Source organism: Kogia breviceps, chromosome 2, assembly GCF_026419965.1.
Source record: "Kogia breviceps isolate mKogBre1 chromosome 2, mKogBre1 haplotype 1, whole genome shotgun sequence".
Classification (NCBI taxonomy): Eukaryota; Metazoa; Chordata; class Mammalia; order Artiodactyla; family Physeteridae; genus Kogia; species Kogia breviceps.
In genome coordinates this window covers 137,579,533-137,605,114 of record NC_081311.1, presented here as the reverse complement: position 1 = coordinate 137,605,114, position 25,582 = coordinate 137,579,533, and the positions used below count along the sequence as shown (strand labels likewise).

At 39.2% G+C, this 25,582-nt stretch overlaps 1 protein-coding gene across 13 annotated transcripts in view; it reads right to left on the bottom strand.

Moving 5' to 3' along the window:
- Positions 1 to 881: 881 nt before the first annotated feature.
- The window catches only part of B3GALT1 (beta-1,3-galactosyltransferase 1), a 590,053-nt gene continuing 565,352 nt past the window's right edge, over positions 882 to 25,582 (bottom strand). For all 13 annotated transcript variants that reach the window (XM_067026247.1, XM_067026237.1, XM_067026240.1 and 10 more), the window contains one exon: positions 882 to 6,245. In XM_067026247.1, the coding sequence (XP_066882348.1) occupies positions 5,036 to 6,016 (981 nt within the window). In that variant the 5' untranslated portion in view covers positions 6,017 to 6,245 and the 3' untranslated portion in view covers positions 882 to 5,035. The remainder of the gene's footprint in view (positions 6,246 to 25,582) is intronic.

Sequence of the window (25,582 nt, the reverse complement as noted above, 5' to 3'; positions counted from 1 at the left end):
TGACAAGTGGAGGAATTTCATATGTAGCACCTTCTTCAGATGTTTTCCTGTTTCTCTAAATCAGAGGTTGGCAAACTTTTCCTGTAAAGGACCAGATAATAAATATTTTAAGCTTTGAAGGCCAACAGGCAAAGTTGAAGATATAGGAAAGTACAAATGTTGGCAGCTTCTGTATTGATGGGTTCAAAATATAATAAAATAATAATTAAGTACAATTTTTTTTTTTTGCAATACACATCTACTAATGAGAAAAGCAGAATTCTTCCTGTTGGGATAATATTTTGCTTAGTCGGAATTCAACGTTAGTGTCTCCTATCTTTGAGTCATTGCAAATGTTCATTGTGAATCCATTCTTAGATAGATGTGGTTCACAGAGTGTGGTTTGCCAACCCCTGCTCTTGATCAGTGCTCTCAAATCTAACGGGCAAGAAAATCACCTAAAGGGCTTGTTCAAATAGAATGCTGAGCCACACCCCCCAAGTTTCTGGTGGAACCTAAGAATTTGCATTTCTAACAAATTCCCACTTGACACTGATGTTCCCCGTCTGAGACCATACTTTTAGAACACTGCTCTTGATGTTGGTCCTTTTAAAAAGTCACATTGAATACAAACCTATTTCATGTTTTCATCGTTCTACTCACGTTTCAGCTTACCTGATGGACTTCACCTTTTGAACTCCGAGGTACAGCATTAGTAGATCCAAAGTTTAATATCCGTTAAAAAGTTAAGACCTATTTAGCTAGATCAGATTGATAATAAAAGGAACTTTTGTCTCTTTAAAGAGCTATTAGTCTATGGCTTGCAAAGTGAGGCATCAGCAATCAGCATCTACTTGTCAGCTGTAAAGAATGCCTGAATAGCACTTTTCCAGTCCCATCAAACTTTTTTAAAAAGAGTATGCAGTATTCCAAAGGATACATGTGGGTGAAACATAAGAATGACACTTTTGCCTTAGATTTGACATATCCTAGTTCACCATACATTATCAGTATAATGCTCTCTGGATTGCAATTTCTTGGCATGTTCAACCCATAAAATTTAACACAGAGACTTTCATGAGGCTGCCAAAGGGCAAGGGAGATAATAGTTTCCTAAATCCTGGAGTAGCCCATAGTCTACTAAACCAAATCATCTCTGAGTTGACTGTTAAGTTGCCCTGGGCTCTTGCGGATGAGCTCCAAATGGTTTGAACTGTCACCTATACTGAGGTTATGGGGAAGGTTAATAATACGACAGGGCATCAGCTAATTTCAGTAATCACATCTCACCAAAGAGATCCTTTCAGAAAAGAGCCAAGTGGAAAATATGTTCTCCTTCTGTTTATTTGTCCCAGTGGTTTAAAAAATCAGCTTTAGGGAACCATAATCTTCCTCATGACAGATGGGCTTATACATTAGCATCGTGCTTTCAATCAACAGTTTACATTTCATGAGGAAGGTGAAGAAACTGAATGTAAAGACATTTTCAGCATCTATTTGTCGTTTTTCAGTTTTATAACATTGATACAAAAAATAGTATTCTGATTAGCAGCTTGATTGGCAACCCATGTAACCCTAAGTAGTACTACAAACCTGGAGAGTACACTTTTACAGACAATTACGGTTGGTGAAATAGTATGTACAATTTTGACAAATAAATACATAAATACAATCATTCATATATAACGATATACCTAAATGTCAATTATCATCAACAAGCGTTTCTAGTAAATTACTTCTTTCATTCACAAGTTACTCTGTTGCTTATAAAAACTATCTTCACCTTTACAGAAGAAATGACATAATCAATCCCCCCCTAAACCCACATATTAGGAAAGGTAGAAAATGAATCCCAGATGCTTTATGTAAATATTCCATTGTCTTTTGATAGAAGAGCTTTGATTGAAAAAACTCCTTCCTTAGCTTCTCTGTAAAGAGTTTCTTTTCCCCATATCATATCACGCAAAGGGGTTTTGTTCTTCTGAATTTATTACAAATTGAAAATGATCTTCATTTTTTTATCCTGGTTATTTAAAAATACAATAATATATATTGAAGCTGGCATTTGCTTCAATACAAGAGACACAAAGCCACGCAAACTAGTCACCAAAGATAAAAAGCTTTTTTTTCCCCCCAAAATAAAACTTTAAATGAAAATTTAAGGGTACAGACAAGAAGTATTGATACCTTTTGTTATCCAATGCATAATGAACAAAACAGGTGGAGGGATAGTCAGCAGGTTTTTGTAAAAATTGTCTGAATGACTCCTGGTAAAATGCTATCTGAAACACTATTTTATGTCAAAGAAATGATAATAAATTTTAAAATGGCTTAACAAATCATCATTTGGCCAGTGTCATAAAATTAACAAAAGTAGAAAATTAGAGCTTTTTCCTCATCACTTGACTTAAACATTTTTGGAACATTCAAAAAACGAAGGGCAAACATGCTTTAGGCTATTGAAACACCAGACAAGTGGCCTTGCCTCACCAAGCTCCATGCAGAAGAAAATGTACATAGCAAGCCGATTCTAGCAATACATACAGCTGGGGAGAAGAAAAAAAAAATGCCTTTAAAAATATATACATATGGTCTTTGATGAATATTTATGTTTGTCACATGGGTACTATCTAGCATAAAAAAGTTAGGAAATAGTTCTGTAAGACACGATTCTCTGATTTTTGCCCCTTTTAAAGATAAGGGCTCTATTCATAATTTACTCACACGTAGACATATAAAATGACTCGCAGATGTACACATATGATGCTTATACTGTGCAATTCCTTGACACCGAAAGTGGCTCGACTGAGCATAAGGTAAACGCAAGATGTTGGTGTGACACTGAGCCTTGATTCGACTTCACGATTGACAGGCAAACCAAGTTGAAAGTCATGAGACTTTTCCAGCGATTAGGAATGCACAGCAGTTGAGAGTTGGGGGTTGGAGGGTGGCTCGCCTTATTCTGATCCATCTTTCTCCAGGATACCTAATGCTATTTTCTAATCTAACTCAGCAGTCCTGCTGACTTGAGATGACGATGTATTAAGGGAAGGAAAGACCTATCTCCTATTGGGTTCTCTTGGGCTGAAAAAAGAGATCCGGTGTTTTCAAGATATAAGCCATGACTTCTATTTGTACATTTCATCTACTTGTTTGCTATCAACTCCTAGGGGGGCTTGCAAAGGTCAGGTTAAAAAAAAAAAGGTTCACTCTTTCAGTTGTGGAGCTTTCTTTGAGTGAAAACAAACAGAAGTTTTCTAATGAATGGTAGAAATGTGCAATGTGTGGGTTTGCTGAGTGTCTATTCTTCTTCTGCCAGAGGTGGACTAGCTCTACCAGGCCTCAAAGTTCTTACCGAGAATTCAGATCAAATGTTTCCTGAGATCTAAGTTGATGTGATACATTTTGCAAAGCATGTGCTTCAATGACTATAATATACCCCCAGCCAGAGGCTCCTCCCCAAAGAAAGGCAGCTGCCTTCCCTTTCAGCAGCCTGGGATATCAAGGCAATTCACTGAAGTAATAACTTATTCACTGAAACCTGAAGAAATGACAGAGAAATTGCAACTTCCCCAAACACCTAACATATTGAAGGAAAAGTCAAAATCTTAGAAGAATCAGGTGCACTAATAGTTCATATTTGATCTGTATTTTGGCAGATATTATGTTAAGATGATGTTACTACTAGTGATGACCATCATTGTAATTATGTAATTGTTTTAGCATTTAGCATAATGCATGATACATTGCATTATGTAGCACCTTTTAAACTAAGGATCCCAAAATACTTAGCAAATGTGATTTTCTCTCACAGCACCTGTGAGGTAGGTGTTTTTTCCAGCCGTTTTATAAATGAGCATATTGAAGCACAGCAAAGTGAGGATGCCTGCTTAAGTGACCCACACGATGGCAGCAATAGAACCTGAACCCAAGCTTCCCCACCCTTCCTTCCTATAAACCTCAATCACAGAGCTTGCAGAACACCCCCAAACAGCATTGCTGTTAGAGGTACTTGTATGTTTCAGATGTTAGAGAGATTACATCTATCAGCAGCGCGGCTAAATCCTTCAGTAACATTGCTCCCTGTTCAAATAGTTTCTCATGTGTTTTGCAAAGGTATGGAAGGGGCATCTGACACTAGTGGCAAGCTTTTGTTAATTGTAATGCACACATAAATTTATATTTTTCTCCATGTGATACATCATCCTTCTGGCCTCCTACCAACTTATTTCTATACATGTATCTGCCTGAGCCAGAAAGTGTGAAATGTATTTAGTGACATTGTATGGAGGGAAGCAGGTGAGATTACATTTGGCAAAATCTCCTTGGAGGCACCAGGTAATGTTTGTTCTGAAAGAGCAGGAACAAAAATTCTCCTGTTTATTTTGTTACGTAGCGTTTTATATACATTCTACCCGCTGAACAGGTTTAATCCTTGGATGAGCAAGCAGAGTTGTCTTCCAAACATACAGAATATTTAATTCTCAAGTTTAAATTCCCATTTATTTAACTGCAGCCTCCCTGCCGGTACTAAGTTCATTTCTTGGTGGAACTGCAAATACTGTACACATTACATGGCAATATATGTAAAAATTCAATGTAACAGCACACACAATATTAATAATCACATCCAGTGTGTCTCCCTGACTGTGCATTATTTCTGAATTGTTTTTGAAAAAGTGTTATTTACTTATTTACTTTTGCAGAGAGGATATGAAGACATTACCGTGAGTTCTAGTTTCCCAGAACCAGATTTTTATCTCAGATGCACAGTATGTAAATCCTAGCAGTTGTTAGGAAGTTGCTTTTTGAGATAAATGCAATACTTCAGGACCTGAGAATGAAATCTGGCCCTTTTAACTCATGTATTGTTTCTATGAGCAGAGCTTAACACGTAAATTGGCAATCCAAGAAAGGAACTAGGAGTGGGAAGGAAAAACGCTTTTTACAAAACCCCTTCACCAGTTCATTTCCTCTGGTGACACCTGTAAAATACCTACACCCTAGGCCTCATTTCTTAAAAAAGAAAAGAAACGTATTTACATTGGTAAAAATCCTAACATCTGAGATGTTTCTTGCTTGACATGTCATTCCAGATTCTGTGCATTTCTTCTGGAGAGATCTGATGCACGGTGATAACTCGGCGATACCTACACAAACTGTAGGCCATTTTCCAGTGATTGAAGCCACTGTTCTGGAAAGGATGGATGCCCAGCTTTCGAAGACACAGTCCCACATATACATCTTCCAGGTGAAGCAGCCTGGTGTGGAGTGAGGTCTTGTAAATTAGTTCAGCCACATCAGCTGAAAAGATATAGCCAGTCCCCGAACAGAAGGGTGGGTAGTTACTGTCAGGGTACAAATCCCTGGGCATATACCACTTACTGCGGACGTCTCGGATTGGTCCTCCATTGATGACATAGCCAGTAAAATACCTTCTTCTTGGCTTGGTGGAGGGTTTTAGTAGTTTATAAATAAGGTTGTCCATGTTGACAAAAATGTCGCTGTCTGTTTTCATGACATACTTGGCTTTTGAACAAAAAGTGGCCACCCATCTCATCCCCATTAAGGTTTTGAGGGTAAGGTTATGGTAGGAATCAATGAAGTCCTCCACGATAATGTCGTGAAAGATTTGGCTCTCTTGCTCCACCATCTGGTTGAGGACGGGATCAGCGTTCTTGCCCAGGAGGAAGAGAGTGGCTATCTTGATCCCTTTAAAGTTGTTCTCATCCCCCCAGGTCTCTCGGATCGCCTGCCGGGCATCGAATTCTTTATGGGTGGTGCTGATGAGGATAACGAGGAAAGGAATGTTTTTCTCACATTTGTTGGGCTCATTTATAAGAAATTCAAAAGAATGGGGGTTTATAGGTCGAGTTCTTATGTTGCCAAAGGTGAAGTTTTTCCTGGCAACTGTTAGATGGCTGAATGGCTTGGAGCCAGTGTAGGAAGAAGTAGGGCGAGTTACACTCAAGTACCAGAGAGCGCTGGCCCAGCACACGACTGTCAAAACGTATAAACAGGAGACCTTTGAAGCCATTGTCTTGAGAGCACGTCTATTCCCAATATTGAAGAGTATGCCTTCTTGCCATTAGTTTCTTTTCATTTGGCAAAGGTAGCATATTACTAGTTAATCTTAAAGTTCGACAGAGAAGCGTGAGTGCAGGACTGTCCATGGGTCTCAGTGGCCATCTGGCATCTCTGTATTCATTCTACTTTTCTCCAAATCTGATACAAGGGTCCATGTCTCATAAATCTTCCTCTTAACTCTGCAAAATCAAAGTACAGTTGTCATTCAGATTTATTTAGTCATTTCACATCCTCAAATAAATATAATAAGGGTATAAGGATTACCCATGCCTGATTAAAATAAACACAGGCATTCATTTCCATCAGTACTGACAACTCCCTGACACAAGCATTCTACCTTTCTTCCCTTGACAGAAGTTGTTTATGGATATTCATAACTCCATGGTATTAGCAAATACATTATAGACTACAGATGAACATGAAGGAAACTGAATATTTGTAACTTTAAAAAAGATTCCCCCTCTTCACAAGAGGCCTTCTTTGCAGTTAAATATCGATACTTTCTGATGCTAAAGTCTTCTTTCAACCAGCAAAATCTCACACATGTCCTCATATCTTCCATTCTTCTCAAGTCTAAGTTTTTGTTTGCTTGATTCTGATGAAGTAATCATTTCTCAACACCTCCTTGTTTTCTCTAGCCCCGTTCTTGAAAATATGTCGATCACCACTGGAAAATCTTTGCTGAAATTGTCTTCCTTGGCTTTGACTTAGAAGTAATTCCCAAACTTTTCTCACTTTTTTCCTTATTTTGGCTCTCACAAATGTTAGTTCCTCATTCTCAGTTTTCTGTGACGCTTCGTATGGAGAATATCCTTACCCCTCATGCATGGAGACCATGGCCCTAGTGTCCTTCAGAGAGTGAGCAGCATTCATTTTGGAGCTGATCTAAATCGTATCGCTTTTTGTGGTTTTCAGCAATTCACCCTTATGTTCCTTTGGTCAAATTATACTGTCCTCTTTTAATTCTTTTTACTTAGTTACACTTGCCTATAAACATGGCGGGAGTATAATAAGGGAGACCATTGAGGTTGGGGGCCACAAATTCAATGGAGATGTGACAGAGCACTTTAATTGGTGTTCAAATTATAAAGTTGTCCTTCAGAACCTTAATCCTTTCTAGAACTTCAGCTGCTATAGTGTCAGTCAAAAATATATGCCAGGTTACAACAACCATTCATGTAAAAAATTATCTCTTCCTTCTTAGTTAGATCAAAATGGGCAAAATTTGTCTTGGAAGACAGAGATAGCAGATAATGGATATCAGCTTCACCAAAGTCTGCTTCAAAGACAACTATGCACTTAAATGTATCGACTGTGTTGAAAGAATTTAACTGGGATTACGGATTGAAAATCATGTTTCCAAGCACAATAGTCATAATGAAATGAAAAGACATGATGGGCAACAGCAGAGGTAATACACATCTTCTTGTCTAAGCCAAGCACTGACTGTGAATATATGATCCGTATGAGACCAGCAATAACACAGTGCAGTTATGGTTCTAACTAAATGAATATTAGAATGGCTTCAAGCAGCATGACTCTAGGCATAGTCAGGCCTTCATCCGACCCATATTAAGTACTCTCTAAATATAGGCTCCAGTATCCTTGGCCTTCTGGAGGGAATTTCTGCTCTAAAGATAAAAAGGATGTAATGTGCAGCAAGCTTTGAAACGTTAAGCGGTAAGCCAAAGGAAGTGTGAGAAATCAGCAACAGAGAGTTTAGAACAGGGTTTCTCACCTTGGGATATACAGACATCGACTCCATTTGAATGCCAAAGGGATGTGAGTGAGTCTCAGGATGGTACTAGAAACCAACTTTCTCCACCATTGTCCTAGCCTAGGATCTGATTCTTATGAGCCTACCTTTATCATCATATAGCCCTTGTCACCTTTCATACTTTCCTACTAAACTGTGAGCCACCTATCACTGAACTGTGAAGGGGCTCCCCAAAAGCATCACCTGGAAGAGGCTTCTACCAAGTTCTCTTCTGGAGCCACTAATCAGGCTATCAATCGGGGGGTTAATGGTGTGCTGCAACGTATTGGAAAAACAGAAATAGAACCTATACGCCTCCTCAAGGAACTCACAGTCTAGGAGGAAAGACGTCCAGTGAATGATCAAAACAGTGGGATAAACATTTTCATCATTGGGCTAATGGAGTACATAGGAGAGGTGGGCTGGTGGACAGGGCATGGGAGAACCAGGGATGGTCCTGCAGAGTGTGCAGAGTGCTGCCGTAAAGGCACCATTCTCCTAAACTGCAATGTGAGTCCCACGCTCCATCCGCTCCCAGAATCTAACGATGAGGTTGCCTTGGGGACAATGCCATGGAAAGTTCATAGAAGTTATCTAAGCTGAATCTTCAAGGACATCTAGGAATTATCGGGATGAGGGTCGGGTATTCCAGGCAGAGGAACCAGCATATACAAGGCATAAAATGAGAGAGCCTAGTGTGTGCCCGGGCTGCAGAGTAAAGGAAGAAGACAGGGCGATGGGGTGGTGCTTGTGGAGACAGGCAGGGGGCAGATGGTGAGCAGTGCTCAGAAACTATTCTTAGCCGAGTAGCTGGTTACCCATCGTTGCACACTAAAGGGCATGAGGGAGGATTCTACCTTCCCCAAATCCTGTCCACTGATTGTCACTAGCAGTTCATTTTTCCATATTAAGGATATCTATCTCCCATAGCTCTGTGCCCCAGAAGAATAAGCAAAAATTTGTTTTATCTGATAACTTTCTGTACGGTTTTCCAGGAGAAGGGACACCATAAACACAGGCACCAGGGCAATTTTAAAAGAGGGAGAAATATAAGAGGAATAGGTGAGAGAATGAATAAAGTATATGTACTGACAAACCCTTTTCATAGAAGAATGAGCATTTTTCCCTAGACAGCTAACAAACATGATACTTCTTACCACTGTTACTATAGGTCTCATTGAAAAATGTGTATAGTGCACCAGGCACTGTGCTATGCGCTGTATTCAACGCCATGGATTTTACAGAGCTTTGTTCCTCACAGTTTTACAAGGGAGATATTTTTTCCATTTTACAGATGAGAGAATGGAAACTTAGAGATAATAAGTAGCTTGTTCAAGGTCACACAGCAGGTGAGTGACCGGGTAAGTAGTCATCCCAAGTTTCCTAAGGCCTGTTAGGACAACAGGCAAAATCTTGCATGGGAAAGCCCAGAGTGGAAGGGATTATCTCAGGCTGCTATTCTCCCAGGATTCATAGGTTTATTTTCTTAGATGTGTGTCCATTGCTTGAATTTTTTTCTAGTTTTTGGTTTGCTACCCACCGCACTACACCAATTCTGAAGGGATCCTTGGTCATCAAAAAATGATGATTTGCAAAGAGCACATTAAAGCCTGAAGATGCTGGGGGTGGGGGAGAGCTTTAGAAATTGAAATGGTTCAGAAACACTGCAGTTCCCTTTCTCTGAAGTCCTGCAAAACACACACACACACACACACACACACACACACACACACACACACACAGAGTCACACACTGAAAGAATCACTCTTTCTATTGACTTATTTTTCAGACAAGAACAAAAGTAGACACAGTGTTACATCTTGGTCACCAATAAAAGAGAGGATTTGAAATGGGAACAGGAACCAGCCAGAATCTGAAGATCCGCCAAGGATAATGTGGACCCACAGCAAGGGGTGCTCAAAAACGTCCTTTTTCCTCACAACCAAACAAATTTCTCAGGTGGCCAAACAAGCACAAAAAAAGACATCTGGACCAGAATTAGTAATATAAGTAAAGACAGGAGAGAGTAGCTTGGTGCATTTAATGCTAATTAGTAATTTCATATATGTTGGATTAAGTAGATGGTAATGGGCCAGATGTCCTTGTTTTACTCCTTGAGTAACCTGCTGTGTGGCTTTCTGTGACTTAGTAGCCTTGGGTATAAAATAAGGGCAAAAGTAACATCTGCTTTACTTCCAAATACGTTAAAGGTATTAATTGTTTGAGTTTCCAGGGAAAGAGTGTAATACAGACAGATGGTATTAGGATACAAAGAGCAAGTTCTAATGGGGTGAGGGGATTCTGTCAGTCCATCAGTTCATGATTTGGGATCCAGGCACATACATTGATCAATCCTTCTAGATACATAGGATTGCTGTCAGTGTTTTGGGTTAGTGACTACACTGTACAGATTTTCTTGCTAGAGAACTCTATCTTCTTCCTGGAAAACTCAAAGACAAAGGTGCACCGAAAATCTAAGAAAATTCATCAGCTGAAAAGTTCTGGGGAAGGAGCTGAGCATTACACAGCAGAATCCTCCAGAGGGTTCTTTTAGTTTTACAAGATTTGAAAAAAAAAAACCCTGTTTAACAGACACGTTAATGTGTCAGTAAAGTAGAAAGCGAAACACAAAACATTTGTTATTCCTTTTAGCAGCCCTCCCGCAACTGCAGATGCTGATGACACATTAACTTATCATCCATTAAATACAAATCCCTCCACACTCTTGCACTGTTGGTGGGAATGTAAATTGATAGAGCCACTATGGAGAACAGTATGGAGGTTCCTTAAAAAACTAAAAACAGAACTACAATATGACCCAGCAATCCCACTACTGGGCATATACCCTGAGAAAACCATAATTCAAAGAGAGTCATGTACCAAAATGTTCACTGCAGCTCTATTTACAATAGCCAGGACATGGAAGCAACCTAAGTGTCTAACATCGGATGAATGGATAAAGAAGATGTGGCACATATATATAATGGAATATTACTCAGCCATAAAAAGAAATGAAATTGAGATATTTGTAGTGAGGTGGATGGACGTAGAGTCTGTCATACAGAGTGAAGTAAGTCAGAAAGAGAAAAACAAATACCGTATGCTAACACATATATATGGAATCTAAGGGGAAAAAAAAAAAGGTCATGAAGAACCTAGGGGTAAGACGGGAATAAAGACACAGACCTACTAGAGAATGGACTTGAGGATATGGGGAGGGGTAAGGGTAAGCTGTGACAAAGTGAGAGAGTGGCATGGACATATATACACTACCAAACGTAAACAGATAGCTAGTGGGAAGCAGCCACATAGCACAGGGAGATCAGCTCGGTGCTTTGTGACCACCTAGAGGGGTGGGATAAGGAGGGTGGGAGGGAGGGAGACGCAAGAGGGAAGAGATATGGGAACATATGTATATGTATAAATGATTCACTTTGTTATAAAGCAGAAACTAACACACCATTGTAAAGCAATTATACTGCAATAAAGATGTTTAAAAAAAAAGAAACATTCAACTAGAATATTTAAAAGATTCCACCCACCCCCTCCACCCGGGGGCCTTACTGTATTGCAGATTACCTCATTCATAGAACACCTTCGGTAACCATGCACCTTCACCTTTCAGAAAGTTAATGGGGCAGAATTTTCAATTTGAGGAGCACATGTTTCTCCTAGAAATTGCATCCTGGATAGTCTGTTATTTTAAGTAATTTATTTTTTTAAAAACCCATGAATCTGCTAAAAGTTCTGTTGTATAGCCAGAGGTCAGTCTCAAGAGCCAAGTGGGTAGTGTCCCTTGGGTGACCTGTGCATAGTTTGGGTGCCAAGTTCATGTCCTTCTCCATCATAGTTCAAGCAGGCACAAGTCAACTCTGATTTCCTAAGCCTCGGTTACCACTGAGTTGGCCTGACAATTATTTCAGCTGCCCTACACCCGCAGGCAAGGCTGCAGGGGCCCCAGCAAATGGCCTGCTTCCACTCTCTGGTGTCTCAAGGAATATAATACCTTCTTCACTGGTTCATCAGAGATGCACTGAACACCTGTTGATGCCAGGCACTGTTCTACAAGCTGGTAAGATGGATGGGGAGCTTACTTTTTAGGAGAGGGAGGCAGAAATTAAACACATGATAAATGAATGCAAAAATACGTTCATGTAGAGATAAGTGCTGGGATGTAAATAAAGTGAAGCAATGGAATGGAGACTGAACAGAGGTGTAATGGGGAGGGGCTACTTTACGTAAATTGGTCTCTCTGAGGGGGTGACACTGGATCTGAGAATAGAAGGTCTTGCTAGTTCTGGTTCAGTCCTTGAGTCTTTCACTAAGTTTATGTTTCTTAGCTTGGATCTTTGGAATTAATGCTTCCTTAGGAGCATCTTTCTGGGTTTTGACCTCTGCCTCTCCCTCGTTTTTTGGATTTTCTTGGCTTCATGTTTCTCAGCTGTGGCTATTCCACCCACTCCTGCAAATGCCCTCAGCTTCTACATATGTAGGTTATCTACTGTCTTAGTTTGCTACGGCTGCCATGACAAAGTAGCACAGAGTGGAAGCTTAAATGACATAAATGCATTGCTTCACAGTCCTAAAGGCTGGAAGTCTGAACAGATGTTGACAGGGTTGGCTTCTTCTGAGGACCCTGAGGGAGAAATCTGTCCCATGCCTCTCTCCTAGCTTCTGAGGGTTTGCTGGCCATCACTGGTGCATCACCCAGATCTCTGCCTTCATCTTTACTTGGCGTTCTCCCTGTGTCTCTGAGTCCAAATTTCCCCTTTTTTATAAGGACACCAGTCATATTAGATTAGGGCTCACTCCAATGACCTCATTTAAAAATGCTGCTTCCAAATAAGGTCACTTTCTGAGGTACTGGGGCTGGGACTTCAGTGTGTCTTTTCCGAGAGACATAATTCCACCTGAATCAACTACTTTCCTGGGCAGCAACAAAATGAAATACTTTGCTTGACAAGACTTCACTCCTCCACACATTTTATTTTCTTGATTTAAACAGGTAAGTTCTTGGATTTTGGTAAATTAACTTTGAAAGGATGAACAATTTGTAACTAGCATTCAAAGGAGGATGAAACACAAGTGTGAAACGGGACACAAAGTTTGGTTTGCTTTTACATTAAAAAAAAGCTAGTTCAGATTATTTTTTAAGACCATGTGAAGAATATGGGACAGTTTATTTATTTTATTTAAGCAGTCCTTTGTTCCTGCCACTTCTCTTTCCTTTGCCCCCCCCCCCCCACTTAAAAACACTAATTAGTTGAGAAAGCTATGTCAGGGATGTGGCCAGTTTTCCAAAAGGTTGGGGTCAACAGTTCTTGAAATACTGACTTGGTTTCTAGAGAATAAGGACAATTCTCCTGGTCAGCTCAAATTAGCAGCATTTCTATTATTCTATTTCTATTAGAGCCAATTTTGAATATTCAGAGACCACATGGCACTGAAGAAATGGTCTTAACATTAAAATCCACATAGTAACTTTAAAACCATGGTGTAGAAAGATAAACCAGTTGAAAAAAAATAAGCCAATTTTTAACCAGTTAAAAGGGAGGAATGAAAAGAAGACAGAAATTCAGAAAGAGAGAGAGAAAGGACTAAATACTAGTGCTTATGAAATGCTCTTGAAATGAATGAGAAGCTGGCTGTACAACACATCGTGGTTAGTGAGTAGGGTAAAAGAGATTCGTTCTGAAAAATGTTTTGATCTCAGATGGCTTTCCTCAGAGCTGGTCAATCAGTGAAATCAAAGAATCTTCATTCTGTGGGGAAATCCAGGAACTCAGGCTGCAGCAGAACTAATTGATAAACGAGCCCCAAAGGCCAGAGAGTCTACTCAGCTGCATTGATTTAGCGTATGGTTATCTTGATGCCATGCTAGCTCCCTTCCTCTCGCTCTTGTAATTATGTTCTAAATAAGCACAGGAGAGGAAGAAATAAAGCACTGGTCCTTGAAGGCAGAATTTCATAAACCATTATATTATACAGCTTGCTAACTTATTATCTCTTCAAATCACAAGAGGGCTGGCCTTTCTTTGAAGTAAACCTCTGTGGCTGTGGAACGCACCATATACCCATGAAGTCGAAATTCCTGAATGCTCCTAGAAGTTAAGTGTTCTGACTCCTTTGCTTCAGAAAGACAAACAGCTAATCTGTTCTTTTAAAAAAATTTAATTATGAAGTCTTTCAAAGAGACCCCATAATTGAACTTACCCAACAGAACATTTGCAACGAGGAAGTGGCAGAGAGCAAAAGGTAATATTCATCATGACTTAGCAGTTGAAGTCATTTCCTTCTCAAATCTGGAAGAAATTATTTGAACCTGTCTTCACTTCAGTATACCTTGAAATTTATTGAAAAGGCCTTTATAAATCCCTGCATTCAGAAGAATGGGGCCAACTTGAAAGAGGAGTTGTTGGGACGAGGATGCCTTTGTATGGGCTTAGGGCTCCTGCTATTCTGAAAGCTACATTCTATTTCACTGCAGAAAAAGAGCACTTCGAATTAGAAGGGAAGATTATAGCTTTCTTCAAATCAATGTGTTGCCCTAGTTCCAGAATTCAGGGGAATTTTTAAACATTGCTACAATCCTCTCAGGAAAAAATGAAAATGAGGATATCTCATTATTTTAAATAAATGCTTGGCTTCCTTTGCAGTGATGGATATTGTGTCTTGACTGCCTTATATGAGACATGTTTTTAAAGATGGGCAGAGCAATCACTTATTTAATCATAGGAGCTTGGGAACCTGGTCATGTGGTCGGGCCTTGGATAAGGGCTTCTCTACTGGGAAAGGAAATGCCAGGATGTTTCATTACAGATTTGGAAGAGCATGGGAGGAAAGACATCCTGCTAATATAAATATCAGCTGGGAGAATTTAAAAATGATGAGCCATGTGATACCAAAAAGTTTTCACTTGGCCCATTATTTTGGGGGGAAACTGATAAAAATGGCTATTTTTAGAAACCAGAAAGATGTTAGTGTACTACTGTCTGAAATTTACAAAGTCTAAGGAGAGATATTTCTTACACAGCTCACCACAGAGAGATAATATTATTTTAGGTCAAATTTCAAAGAATGATGTAAGTACCATTTAGCAACTGATAACATATGGATGAGAATTTGCAATTTTTATTTTCTTTTTTCCCCCTTTTCTAATTTGAATGCCCCTTTATACAAAATCACTTAATTGGAATATGTAATAGCCCAAAATAATTTCATGTAGATGCTGTCAGTGGAAATTATTCTGTAGGCAGTCAATCTTATGGCCCTGGGAGAACTGGATTCAACTTCCTGATTTTAGTCATTGGTTCTGAACTCAGGGCATCTCTCTGCCTTGTTTCCTCATCTATCAAATGAGAATGGTAACATCTGGACATACTTTGCAGGGTAAGTGTAAGGATCAAATTTCAAAAATTATTTGAAAGTAATTTGTAAGCTGAACACTGTGACATGAATTAGAAGTATTATCATTGTTAATATAAACATGATAAAGACAAATCCTGAGAGCATCACCTATAAAATGTTTCCTGAGCAATGATCAGTCAATGCATCTTGAGTATGTAGTACAAAAGCAGTTTTCTTACTTGGCTGTTGCTCCAAAAAGCTTAGCACTTCCAGTTGAATGTTTTCATAAGAAATTTCAAGGTCATTTTATATTGTCTATATTAAAAAGGTCTTGCACTTTGGTCAAAAAAAGGGGGTGGTTATGCAAGTTAGAGGAAACGTCATTATGATTATTATTATTAGCACTAACGTGATGTAGAAGTAAGTCTTCTCAAATAGGACTTGAATATGAAAAATCTACCAGATTTAAATAGCCCTCTGAGTAGCATTTACATAGCCACAATTAACATTCTATGTACACCAAGACAACCTGAAATGGCTACGCCATGATCCTTTTACAGACGCTTAAGACAAAGCCAATACAAGATTCATGATTTTTCTTCTTCGTAGGATTGTCAAGGTTTTTAATAGAATCTATCAGAAATGTACTATTACAAAGTATCTCATCATTTCAACACTTAACTAAGAGACTTACCAGTTTTCACCATTAGAACTGGCTTTATCAATTGTTCTAGAAATGCACCCAAAGGAATGCCTGGGTGACAATGATGGTTTTGTTTGGCAGAGTAGCTTTTTAACCATGCCCTTTTGTTTCTGAAATCTCTGGTTTTGTACATAATTTTCTTAAATTAGTACCTACTGGCCCATCAGATGGAAATGCTGCTGTTTGTTTCATTTTCATTCTCAGTCAACTGCGTTGGTTCTTCCCCAGCCTTGCTCCCCACAAGTTGTTGACCAAACACTTGCTCAGCTTCATCCTCATCAGACACTACTTTGTGCCTGGGATTTCTATTTCTACACATTCCCTTCTGTTTACAACTTCCTTTTTGCTAAAGATTCTTATTTCTCCAATGGTTAGACACCCAGCCTGCCAATTTTCATTCTACTGCCACCTTGAACTCTTCACCACAATCAACCTTACATAGCTCTCGAATCTGTTTGAGGCTACACTGGACTCCTCTAGCTTGGATTCCACGGGCAGGGATTACAATATCAATCTCTCCCATGGGCTTTGGGTTCGATTCTCACTTGTGTGTCATTTCTCCATTTACTCTCCCCACTTCATTAATCCCCCACTGTTGCCTGTCATCTTTCTTCTTACTCCTGTGCCTTTAAATATTGTGGGGTAAGCTCTCATTATCAAAGAGACTGAGACAGTTTGTCTTCCGGACAAAGCATAGGATTGACAGTAGACAGGAAAAGATTGTCGTAGCTCTGCCACGAAATCTCTTTGGAAACGTACCGCCATCCCCACGCCTCGCCCCCGCCAAATCTCTCTTAGTTTAAAAATTGCATTAATCCTCACTGATCAGAAATTCTGCCACTGGTCCATGTACTCTCAACCCACTCAGTAAAGGTCTCTTCTAGCTTTGGTGTTTTCAGCCTCTCCATTCCCACTGGCTCCTCTTTTGTCTTTAGAAATGCTTATCTGCCCTTGCTTAGGAAAATGACAGGAGTAACAACAAAACCTTCTCCTGACCCTGGCCTCACATTCAATTAGCATGGTATTTTTCTCCTTCATTTCATAACCAGAGCCTCTAAATGAGTGCTCTTTCCTGCTTTGCTTCATTTCCTCACCTATTTAACTCTTGCAATTTATCAGCATGCTATGTGATGCCCTCCCTGCTCTCAGCTGCTTCTGATACACTTGGTCCCTCTCTTCTTTCAACTCTTACCTAGGATTCCTTCCTACTCGCATCTCTCTGCTCATCTTTTTCATGGTCCTCTGTGTTTTCTTCTCTTCATCCCTCCTCTGCTTGCTCTTTACACTCTCCAAACCAGTACTCAGCCCTCGTTCCAGTCTCATCAGCACGGAGAGCTCACTCTTTTGAGAAAAGGCTTCCGCTGTCAACTTTCCAACAGCGTTCACTGGAAAGATGGAAGAGAGACCAAGAAACTTTACATCTCTTCCCATTTTCAGCACCCTGTTCTCTCTCTCAGACAGGGTATAAATGTCAACTTGTACCAAAGCAGGGAGACTTTTGCCTTCCTTCTGCTTTTTGCTTTCTTTTCCCCTTGTAGACAATATATTTCAGAACACGTGTCCGAGTCCAATTTCTAAAACAGGGAAGTCTGCATCACAGACAAACTCAACAGGCATATGGGACAGGTTTTACTAACGACAACAGAAAGTAAAAACTGATTCTGTGCTTTCTGTTCACCTACATATATGAGAGGTTTTACTTTTCATTATATTTGAGATGTCAGGCTGTTTCTGAAACTGTGAAAATGTTGTAAAGTCCTATTCAAAGCGTGTTTTTACTTGGCCCATTAGAGATGACTTGCCATGAAATTCTGAGGCTATTTTTTGCTTAAGGACTCCATTTTAATAGTCATTTTTTAAGTAAGTCACAGAAAGATAGTACAGGTGACTTTTCTAAGAGATTTCAAGCTATTTGCTTTCCTTTTCCCTGATTATATAATTTGAAAACCCATCAGACAGTTTTAAAGTTTTGCAAAAGTAGAATTTAGGAAAGGTCTTTAAGTATAATTGGAAAGAGGTCAGTTGTGAAAGGAAATAGTCTTGGAAAAAAATCTCACTTGCCATTCTACAATATATTTCTTCAGTCAAAACTGTAACCATTTTCATGACTGGGTAGATTGTCATGGCACGTCATTATTAAGATTTTTAAGATCATAATTAATTATTTTGAAATAATATTTTAAATAGTAGTTTCTATTTAATCATTGCTTACTATTTGCTAGGACTATATAAAGAGCTTTAACAAATAATATATGCTCATACAGTTTATATACTTAGAAGACACACCATTGCTTTCCCTGCCTCTACTCATATCTGTGATGTTCTCTATAGTTTACATAAAATCTTGCTAACAATTATAAGAAACAGGCATCCTTGTTCCTATTTTACAGAAGAGGAAACAGACCCAAAGAGATTAAGCAACTTGCTCCACCAGCATCTTACAGCTAGTGAGTGATTAAACCTGGATTTAAACCCAAGTCTGTTAAACTGTAATGTGTGGGTCCACACAGTATATTCTGCATTTCACTTTTTACATTGTAATCAGATTTTAAAAGTTTGTTTCTTATTTCCTTTAATAAACAATTATCCATGGAGTAATGTAAGAAATAGGGAAAATTGACTCACAGCTGCTGCAAATATTACTGTGGCTTTAAGGGTCTTTCTGGCCCTGAGATCTTTAGTTTCATAACGTAGATGTGTAGTTATCTCTTTTTTTTGGGGGGGGGTACACGGGCCTCTCGCTGTTGTGGCCTCTCCCGTTGCGGAGCACAAGCTCCGGCCTCACAGGCTCAGCGGCCATGGCTCACGGGCCCAGCTGCTCCGCGGCATGTGGGATCTTCCCGGACCGGGGCACGAACCCATGTCCTCTGCATCGGCAGGCGGACTCTCAACCACTGTGCCACCAGGGAAGCCCGAGTTATCATTTTTTAATGAGAACTGGAGAAAGGATGAAGGACTCATCCCCATTTACAAGGCTACTCCCTTCACCATATTTAGATATGCAGAAAACCAAACCAATAATGATGCTTAGAGCTCATGCAATTCTATGTCAAAAGGAACAGTTGCTATTAAGGGATATTTTAATTAAGTTCTGAAGGCCAGATGAGCTATCATCCCTACCATAATGAAGCACTCATTTTTATCTTGTGGAGAGTGTAAGACTTGGCATTTGATGCTCTGTCACTTACTAGCTATGTGTCTGTAATCAAGTAAATTCTCCACTGACAGCAAATTTGGTAGATTAGCTAACCGATTTCCTATTCTAATCCCCCTTTAGCTTTTCTTCCAGGAAATGGGCCAGTTGTAAAAGAAGCTGAAGTCCAGACTAAATTTCCCAGGTCCCTTTACAACTAGAATAAAGGCATATGACCTAATTTTCACCAATCAGAGGCCTCTGGGCAAGACAAAGATGCAGGAGTGAGCAACAGAAGATGGCAGCTGCTTTCTGGTTATTTGGATTGACTGGAAAGCACATGGAGTGACAAAGGTATCTGGTTCTTCTGGAACTGCTGTGATGAAATTTCCAGCCTCCAAATGTGAACATCGTAGGGGTGAGTAGAGGCAGTGGAAGCAATGATGCATCCTCTAAAAGATCTCCAAATAATTGTCAGGCACTGTTTAGGCTGTATTGTTCATGGCGCTGCTGTCTGGTTGGTTAGTAACCAAACCTGGGTCTTGCCATCCCAGAGATTCCATGAACTACCTAATACCCTTTGACAAGTTCCTTTCTCCTTAACCTGGGACAGTGGATTCTGTTGTTTGTAACTAAGAACCCCAAGCCATACACCATTCTACTCTTTAAGGATAAGATGAGATGGTAATCTAATTTTTAGGCTGGTTGTGAGGTACATAGTAAGCTTTAAAATGGCACATAGGGGCTTCCCTGGTGGTGCAGTGGTTAGGAATCTGCCTGCCAATGCAGGGGACACGGGTTCCATCCCTGGTCCAGAAAGATCCCACATGCCGCACAGCAACTAAGCCCATGAGCCACAACTACTGAGCCTGTGCTCTAGAGCTCGTGAGCCACAACTACCGAGCCCATGTGCCACAACTACTGAAGCCTGTGTGCCCTAGAGCCCGTGCTCTGCAACAAGAGAAGCCACTGCAGTGAGAAGCCCGCTCACCTCAACGAAGAGTAGCCCCTTCTCGCCACAACTAGAGAAAGCCTGCATGCAGCAATGAAGACCCAACACAGCCATAAATAAATAAATAAATAATTGAATAAGATGTTTAAAAAGATAAAATAAAATGGCATAGAATTTTTAATTTTTGTTACTATTAATTGGTGGCCACATAAGCTTTGCTGGAGAGAACTACCAACCACCACAAAATAAATAAATAAGTTTCTACTATACTCACCTTGGAAAATGTTGCATGGTATTGTCCATGTGAGGTGCAGCCTTTTGAATTAAGGATTATATTTGAAAACTCTATTATTCTCTCTCCATGCTGTCTAAGAATGTATAGCATATGTCTTTGGACTAGATGTCACTTGGCCCATTTGTTGTGATCTTGCTTAGGGCAAAATACCCTGTATGACAACTGATTATTTCTTTTGGGGAACTGTTGTGTCCCTTTCTCCAAGGTGTATTCACTGAAAACCACACAGCCTCCATTTAAAAATAGGACTCCAAAAATACACTCTCAAAAATTGCTGAAAATTCATTTGGTTCTTTGTGACATGTTAATTTTACTTATATAAGTATACATGGCATCATACATGTACCCACTCTTGAGTCTGGAGACATGCTGACAACTTATTCTCTGTTCTTTTTTTTGGTCCTCAAAAGGACCACTATAGTTTTGTTTGCATGTATTCACTCATTATATTTGACAATCCCACAATTAAAATTTATAAATGTTACATTAAATATACAAACTGAAATGAAAATCCCCTACTTTTAAGGAGTTTATAGTTATAGTAACTATAATCTAGAAGAAATAAGAAATAATTAGTTATGCCACTATAACTGAAACAGTTTATTATTGATGAGGATGACTGGATTAAATTCATGCAAGAGACAACACTTGACTTAGATAAAAAAATTTTCACTTAGATTAAAAATTTTTTTAAATGAAATCTCAATAGGAGAAAAATTGGTTTTCGGGGAGAGACATTCAATGATAAGATGAAAGTACTTGCAAAGAAACAAAGGTGTTAAATTGTTTTATTGATTTATTTGGAGAATTGGGAACTGTCCAGTATGGCAAATTCTTGGATTCATGACAGAGTGTAGTTAAAATTAAGAATACAGAGGAAGTCCTTGCTCATGAGGATATTTCTTCTCCACCATACCTTTTATCATATCTTCATCTTCAATATACTTCATAACTTTACCATTGATTGTATTTTAGATTGACTGTTTCTTTATGTCATATGAGAAAACCCCTCAATCCATAGGCTAGTTTCCTCAACTGCTTTTTAACTGCGTCTCTTTGATAAACTGTAACTTCTGTAGGGGCAAAGATTTTATCTGGCTTTATCACTATTTTATTACTCTCATTATTATGTCTATCTTTATCATTATGCCTAAGCATAATAGCATAGTGCAAGAAATACTGTAGTTAATAAATAAATAATTGCTGAGTATATGGCTTCTAGATAGCCATAAACAGCAATCCATCATCCAACAGTAGCATCAATAAGAGCCCTTTGCTGAGAGATCATAGATAAGTGGGCCATATTCTACAGCAAGTATTTATGTGATGTGCTGGAAAGATACACCAGAAGGTGCTTTTTGTAGTCTGGGTGTATGATAACTTTCCCCATGCCGGGCCCTTTTCACAATGCTATTCAAGGCAAATTTTTGCCTCTGGTTTAATTCCTGAATTCATGACTTAGTTTTAATGATTCTAGATTAAAAATACATTTTCTGGATAAAAGATAAAGTTTCTGGAGGTGACAATAAAACACACATACACACAGTAACTCAGCATTAATAAGAAGAGAAACTCAGGAAACAGAATTTGCAGCTTTTCTGCGTGAATATTGTTCAAAGTTTTTCACGAGTTGTCCACTGTCACATCCTTGAATTATTATTTCCTGAATGTCTTTCTGAACCGATTTTTAATAAATTATCTGGCTTGCTGTTGTGGTGGGTCATTTGTGATCACATCCATCTTGTCCAGTTACAGCGGTAATGTGTGTAAATTGGATCTCTAAGGAGTGATAAAGTGATGCAAATAGTGCTTTTCACCTTGGGTTACCATAGCCACAGTCATTATTTGCACCCGCTTCTGTGCTGTGTTCTTCTATGAAATCCCCTAACAAGATGCTTCACCTCATGTCACATCCAAACTACTGATAAGAATACATTCATTGAAAAGTTTGGAGCTGACATCATTTCACTGCCAAAATTGCCCTTCCAAAAAATGATCTTCAGAGCTATTGTTAGGTTGATTTTAATATGCTTGGAAATTCTTTATTTATAGAGACGATATGTTGCCAGATTCAAAAGGATAATTTGCATCCTGGGTAACAAGAATGGGGTGAAGGATAACCCTCTAATAACTGGAAAGTTTTCAAGGCATGAAGCACAATAGCAATAATGGGCTCCGTGGTTCTCTGGGCATATGTTAGTCCCAGAAAACTAGTAGAGAAGTGTTAATGCTTCTGGGTCTCTGGGGAGCTCTAGGGAATGGTTTCTGTGGCAGTTGTCAGAAATCAAGATTATTATTTATTTTCCACTTGGGTCAGAGAGCTAATAAGCAAATAAGTAAATTCCCAATAGGAGTAATATATTCTTCTAAGAGGAAGGAGGAGGTTTTTCAAAGTGCTGTCTTATAGGCAGAGTGATTCCAGCATCCTTATTATTTTGAACTGTGAGATGCTAAAGGGTGGGAACACTGGGTTAAATGAGGTTCTTCAGATTTACTCACTGCAGGATGGCTCAGAGCCTTTAATATGATCTTTTCCTTTGGGAATCTCAATATACAGATATAACATGGTTCACTGAATTCTCTTATTACCAGGAGTTTCTTGGGAACACAGTTTGGGATGCTGTGGCCTACTGGACAGTTAAGACGCTCCATAACTTCCCTTTCGGAATTATGAATGACTATCACCACTTTTTTGTTATAGTATTTCTTGTTTCTTAAAAAAAAAAGGTCTAAAAAAAGGCAGACTGGTCACAGCCCTTTGGCTACTTCATGGGGTGAACATAATCCTATTAGAGTATCTATTTTAAAAAACTTCTTGTTAGCCTAGTGCCTTATTACTCTTAATTTTCTTAACTTTTCTCTTCTAACAGTGTATTTTAAGGCCTTATTACTTTGGAGAAAGCTTTTGTTTTAGTAGTACACAAAGGATGCATACTCAAGACAGAAAATTTAGAGGATCAAAATAAACAAAAAGAAGAAAATAAAAATCACCCATCATCCTATCAAGCAGATATGAACATTGTTGACAAGTAGATGTAGACCTTTTCTTTATTTGCATTTTAGATATTTTCATTTATAACCATAGGAACATGTTGTGTGGACATTTTAATATGCCTTTTTTCCACTTAGCAAGCAGGATCAACACTTTTGCATGCTATTACCTACTCTCACGCCACTTCATCTTCAATCACTGCCATATTTCATTTATGTAATCATTCTTCCACTGTTGGATGTTTAGTCTTAACAGGCTTCCTGCTCTTCCCGTTTACTCTGTTAGCATTCTCAGAGATTTCAGTGATGTGAATATCAGAACAGATGACAGTGTTCTCGGTTCTATAAAGCCTTGTCCTAGAAAATTCATGTCTCAACTGCTGTATCAGAGAACAAAGGCACTGACAATGACCTGCCACCTGGAGTCCCTGAAATTATACTCATGGTGCTACAGATGGTGATAAGTCCCCAGCCCGACTCATCAATCAGCAGCTACAACTTATTCCCAGGCCACTAATACTTCAGAGGGACAATGCAAGCAATTTATGGGTCAAATCCACAGAAGGGCACTAAGTCAACCCTTCTGGCTCTTGGGATGAGGACAGTATGGGATGTGGGGATCTTTAGGATGGCAGCATGAGACAGTTCCCTGTTTTGTTTGAAGGCTTCCAGGCTATTTATCTCAGAGCTTGACGTGGAATGAATGCCCACATCACTTACACCAAAGATAATTCCTTCAGCACCATAGGAACAGTTATTAAAAGGCCAATATCATCATAGCCCAGTAGTCTCTTCAATGAGCCAACTCCAATAACGGCTGTCAAGTACTGAGAGTTCATATCTGTAGACTGACCACAGAAGTTCTTCCGGGCATTGACAGGCATGACGTGAGGGAGGCTGGTGGGCTGGATTTCGCTGGTCTAAATGGAACTCTTACTCCATGCATGTTATTTTAGGATAAGATCTTGATTGCCTCTCATCCTTGTTTCCCTAACTGTGAAGCACCTTGAAGTAGTTTTTCATACAAAGGAGGTCAAATTGGACTAGAAATATCTTGGCTCTCTCCACAAGTCGAATGTTTATGAAAATTTGCAGCTACAAACTTTTAGTATTTAATTCCCAGGATTTTGGATTTTGTCAGTAATTTTGAAGGGCATTTGTTAAGGGATTTGTACCAGGAGGCAGGCAGTATTGTGAAGTGTTAAAACTATAGACAGTATATTCAGATAACCTGAGTTCAAATTCTGCCATTTACCAGCGGTATCACCGTTCTGCAATCATCTCCTCAGCTGGAATACAGGAAAAGTGTGTCTACTTCAGATTCATGAAAATTAAATGAAATAAATATCAGGAAAGCACTCAGTATCCATCTTGCACACAGAGATGCTTAATAAATACTATTATGATTAGTTTTGATATTGAAAGAAAATTATAAATATATTTAAATATTTTAATACAATGTATTATCTATAAGGATGCTATTATTAATTGTCTCTACTATGTGTGAGTGCTATACTTGTTCCTGGGGGTAAAATGTTGCATAACATACTGTCCTCTAAGGAGTTGAAGTCTAGAGAGTAGTCACCTGCAGTTTATTTCAATATAGTGTTGTAAGTGATGAAATAAATGGTATACAAGTACGTATGAGATGTGGAGATGCATTGCTCAGTGTAGGTGAATATAGGGGTAACTTAGTGGAGCCACATGGCATGGTCAGTGGAATTTTACTTGCAGGTCATCAGCATGAGTTACTGAAATGTTGTGGTTGCTGCTTCCCTCTGGTGCTTTCAACCTGAGCTTAAATCAAAAGAACCGAAGAGACCTCAAGTGTTTTTGTTTTGTTTTGTTTCAACGATTGGCTTTTACTGTCTTACAGAAGATGTGAGAAAACAAGTCCCTGTTATTCTCTGTACAAAATAACTTTTGAAATATCGTATATCTTTATATAGCCTAGTACAGGGAATACATTTTAATTCATTTGGGGTTTTTTTCAGCTTCTTTAATATGTACACCAAACCACATTCTATTCAAGTGTTTAAAAACCTAGACCAAATCAAGGTAATAGTTTCTGGTGTTTAATTATTTTATTTTATTTATTTTATTTTTGGCTGTGTTGGGTCTTCATTGCTGCGTGTGGGCTCTTCTCTGGTTGCAGCGAATGGGGGCTACTCTTTGTTGCGGTGCGGGGGCTTCTCATTGCGGTGGCTCCTCTTATTGTGGAGCACGGGCTCTAGAGCGCAGGCTCAGTAGTTGTGGTGCACGGGCTCAGTTGCTCTGCGGCATGGGGGATCCTCCCAGACCAGGGCTCGAACCCGTGTCCCCTGCATTGGCAGGTGGAC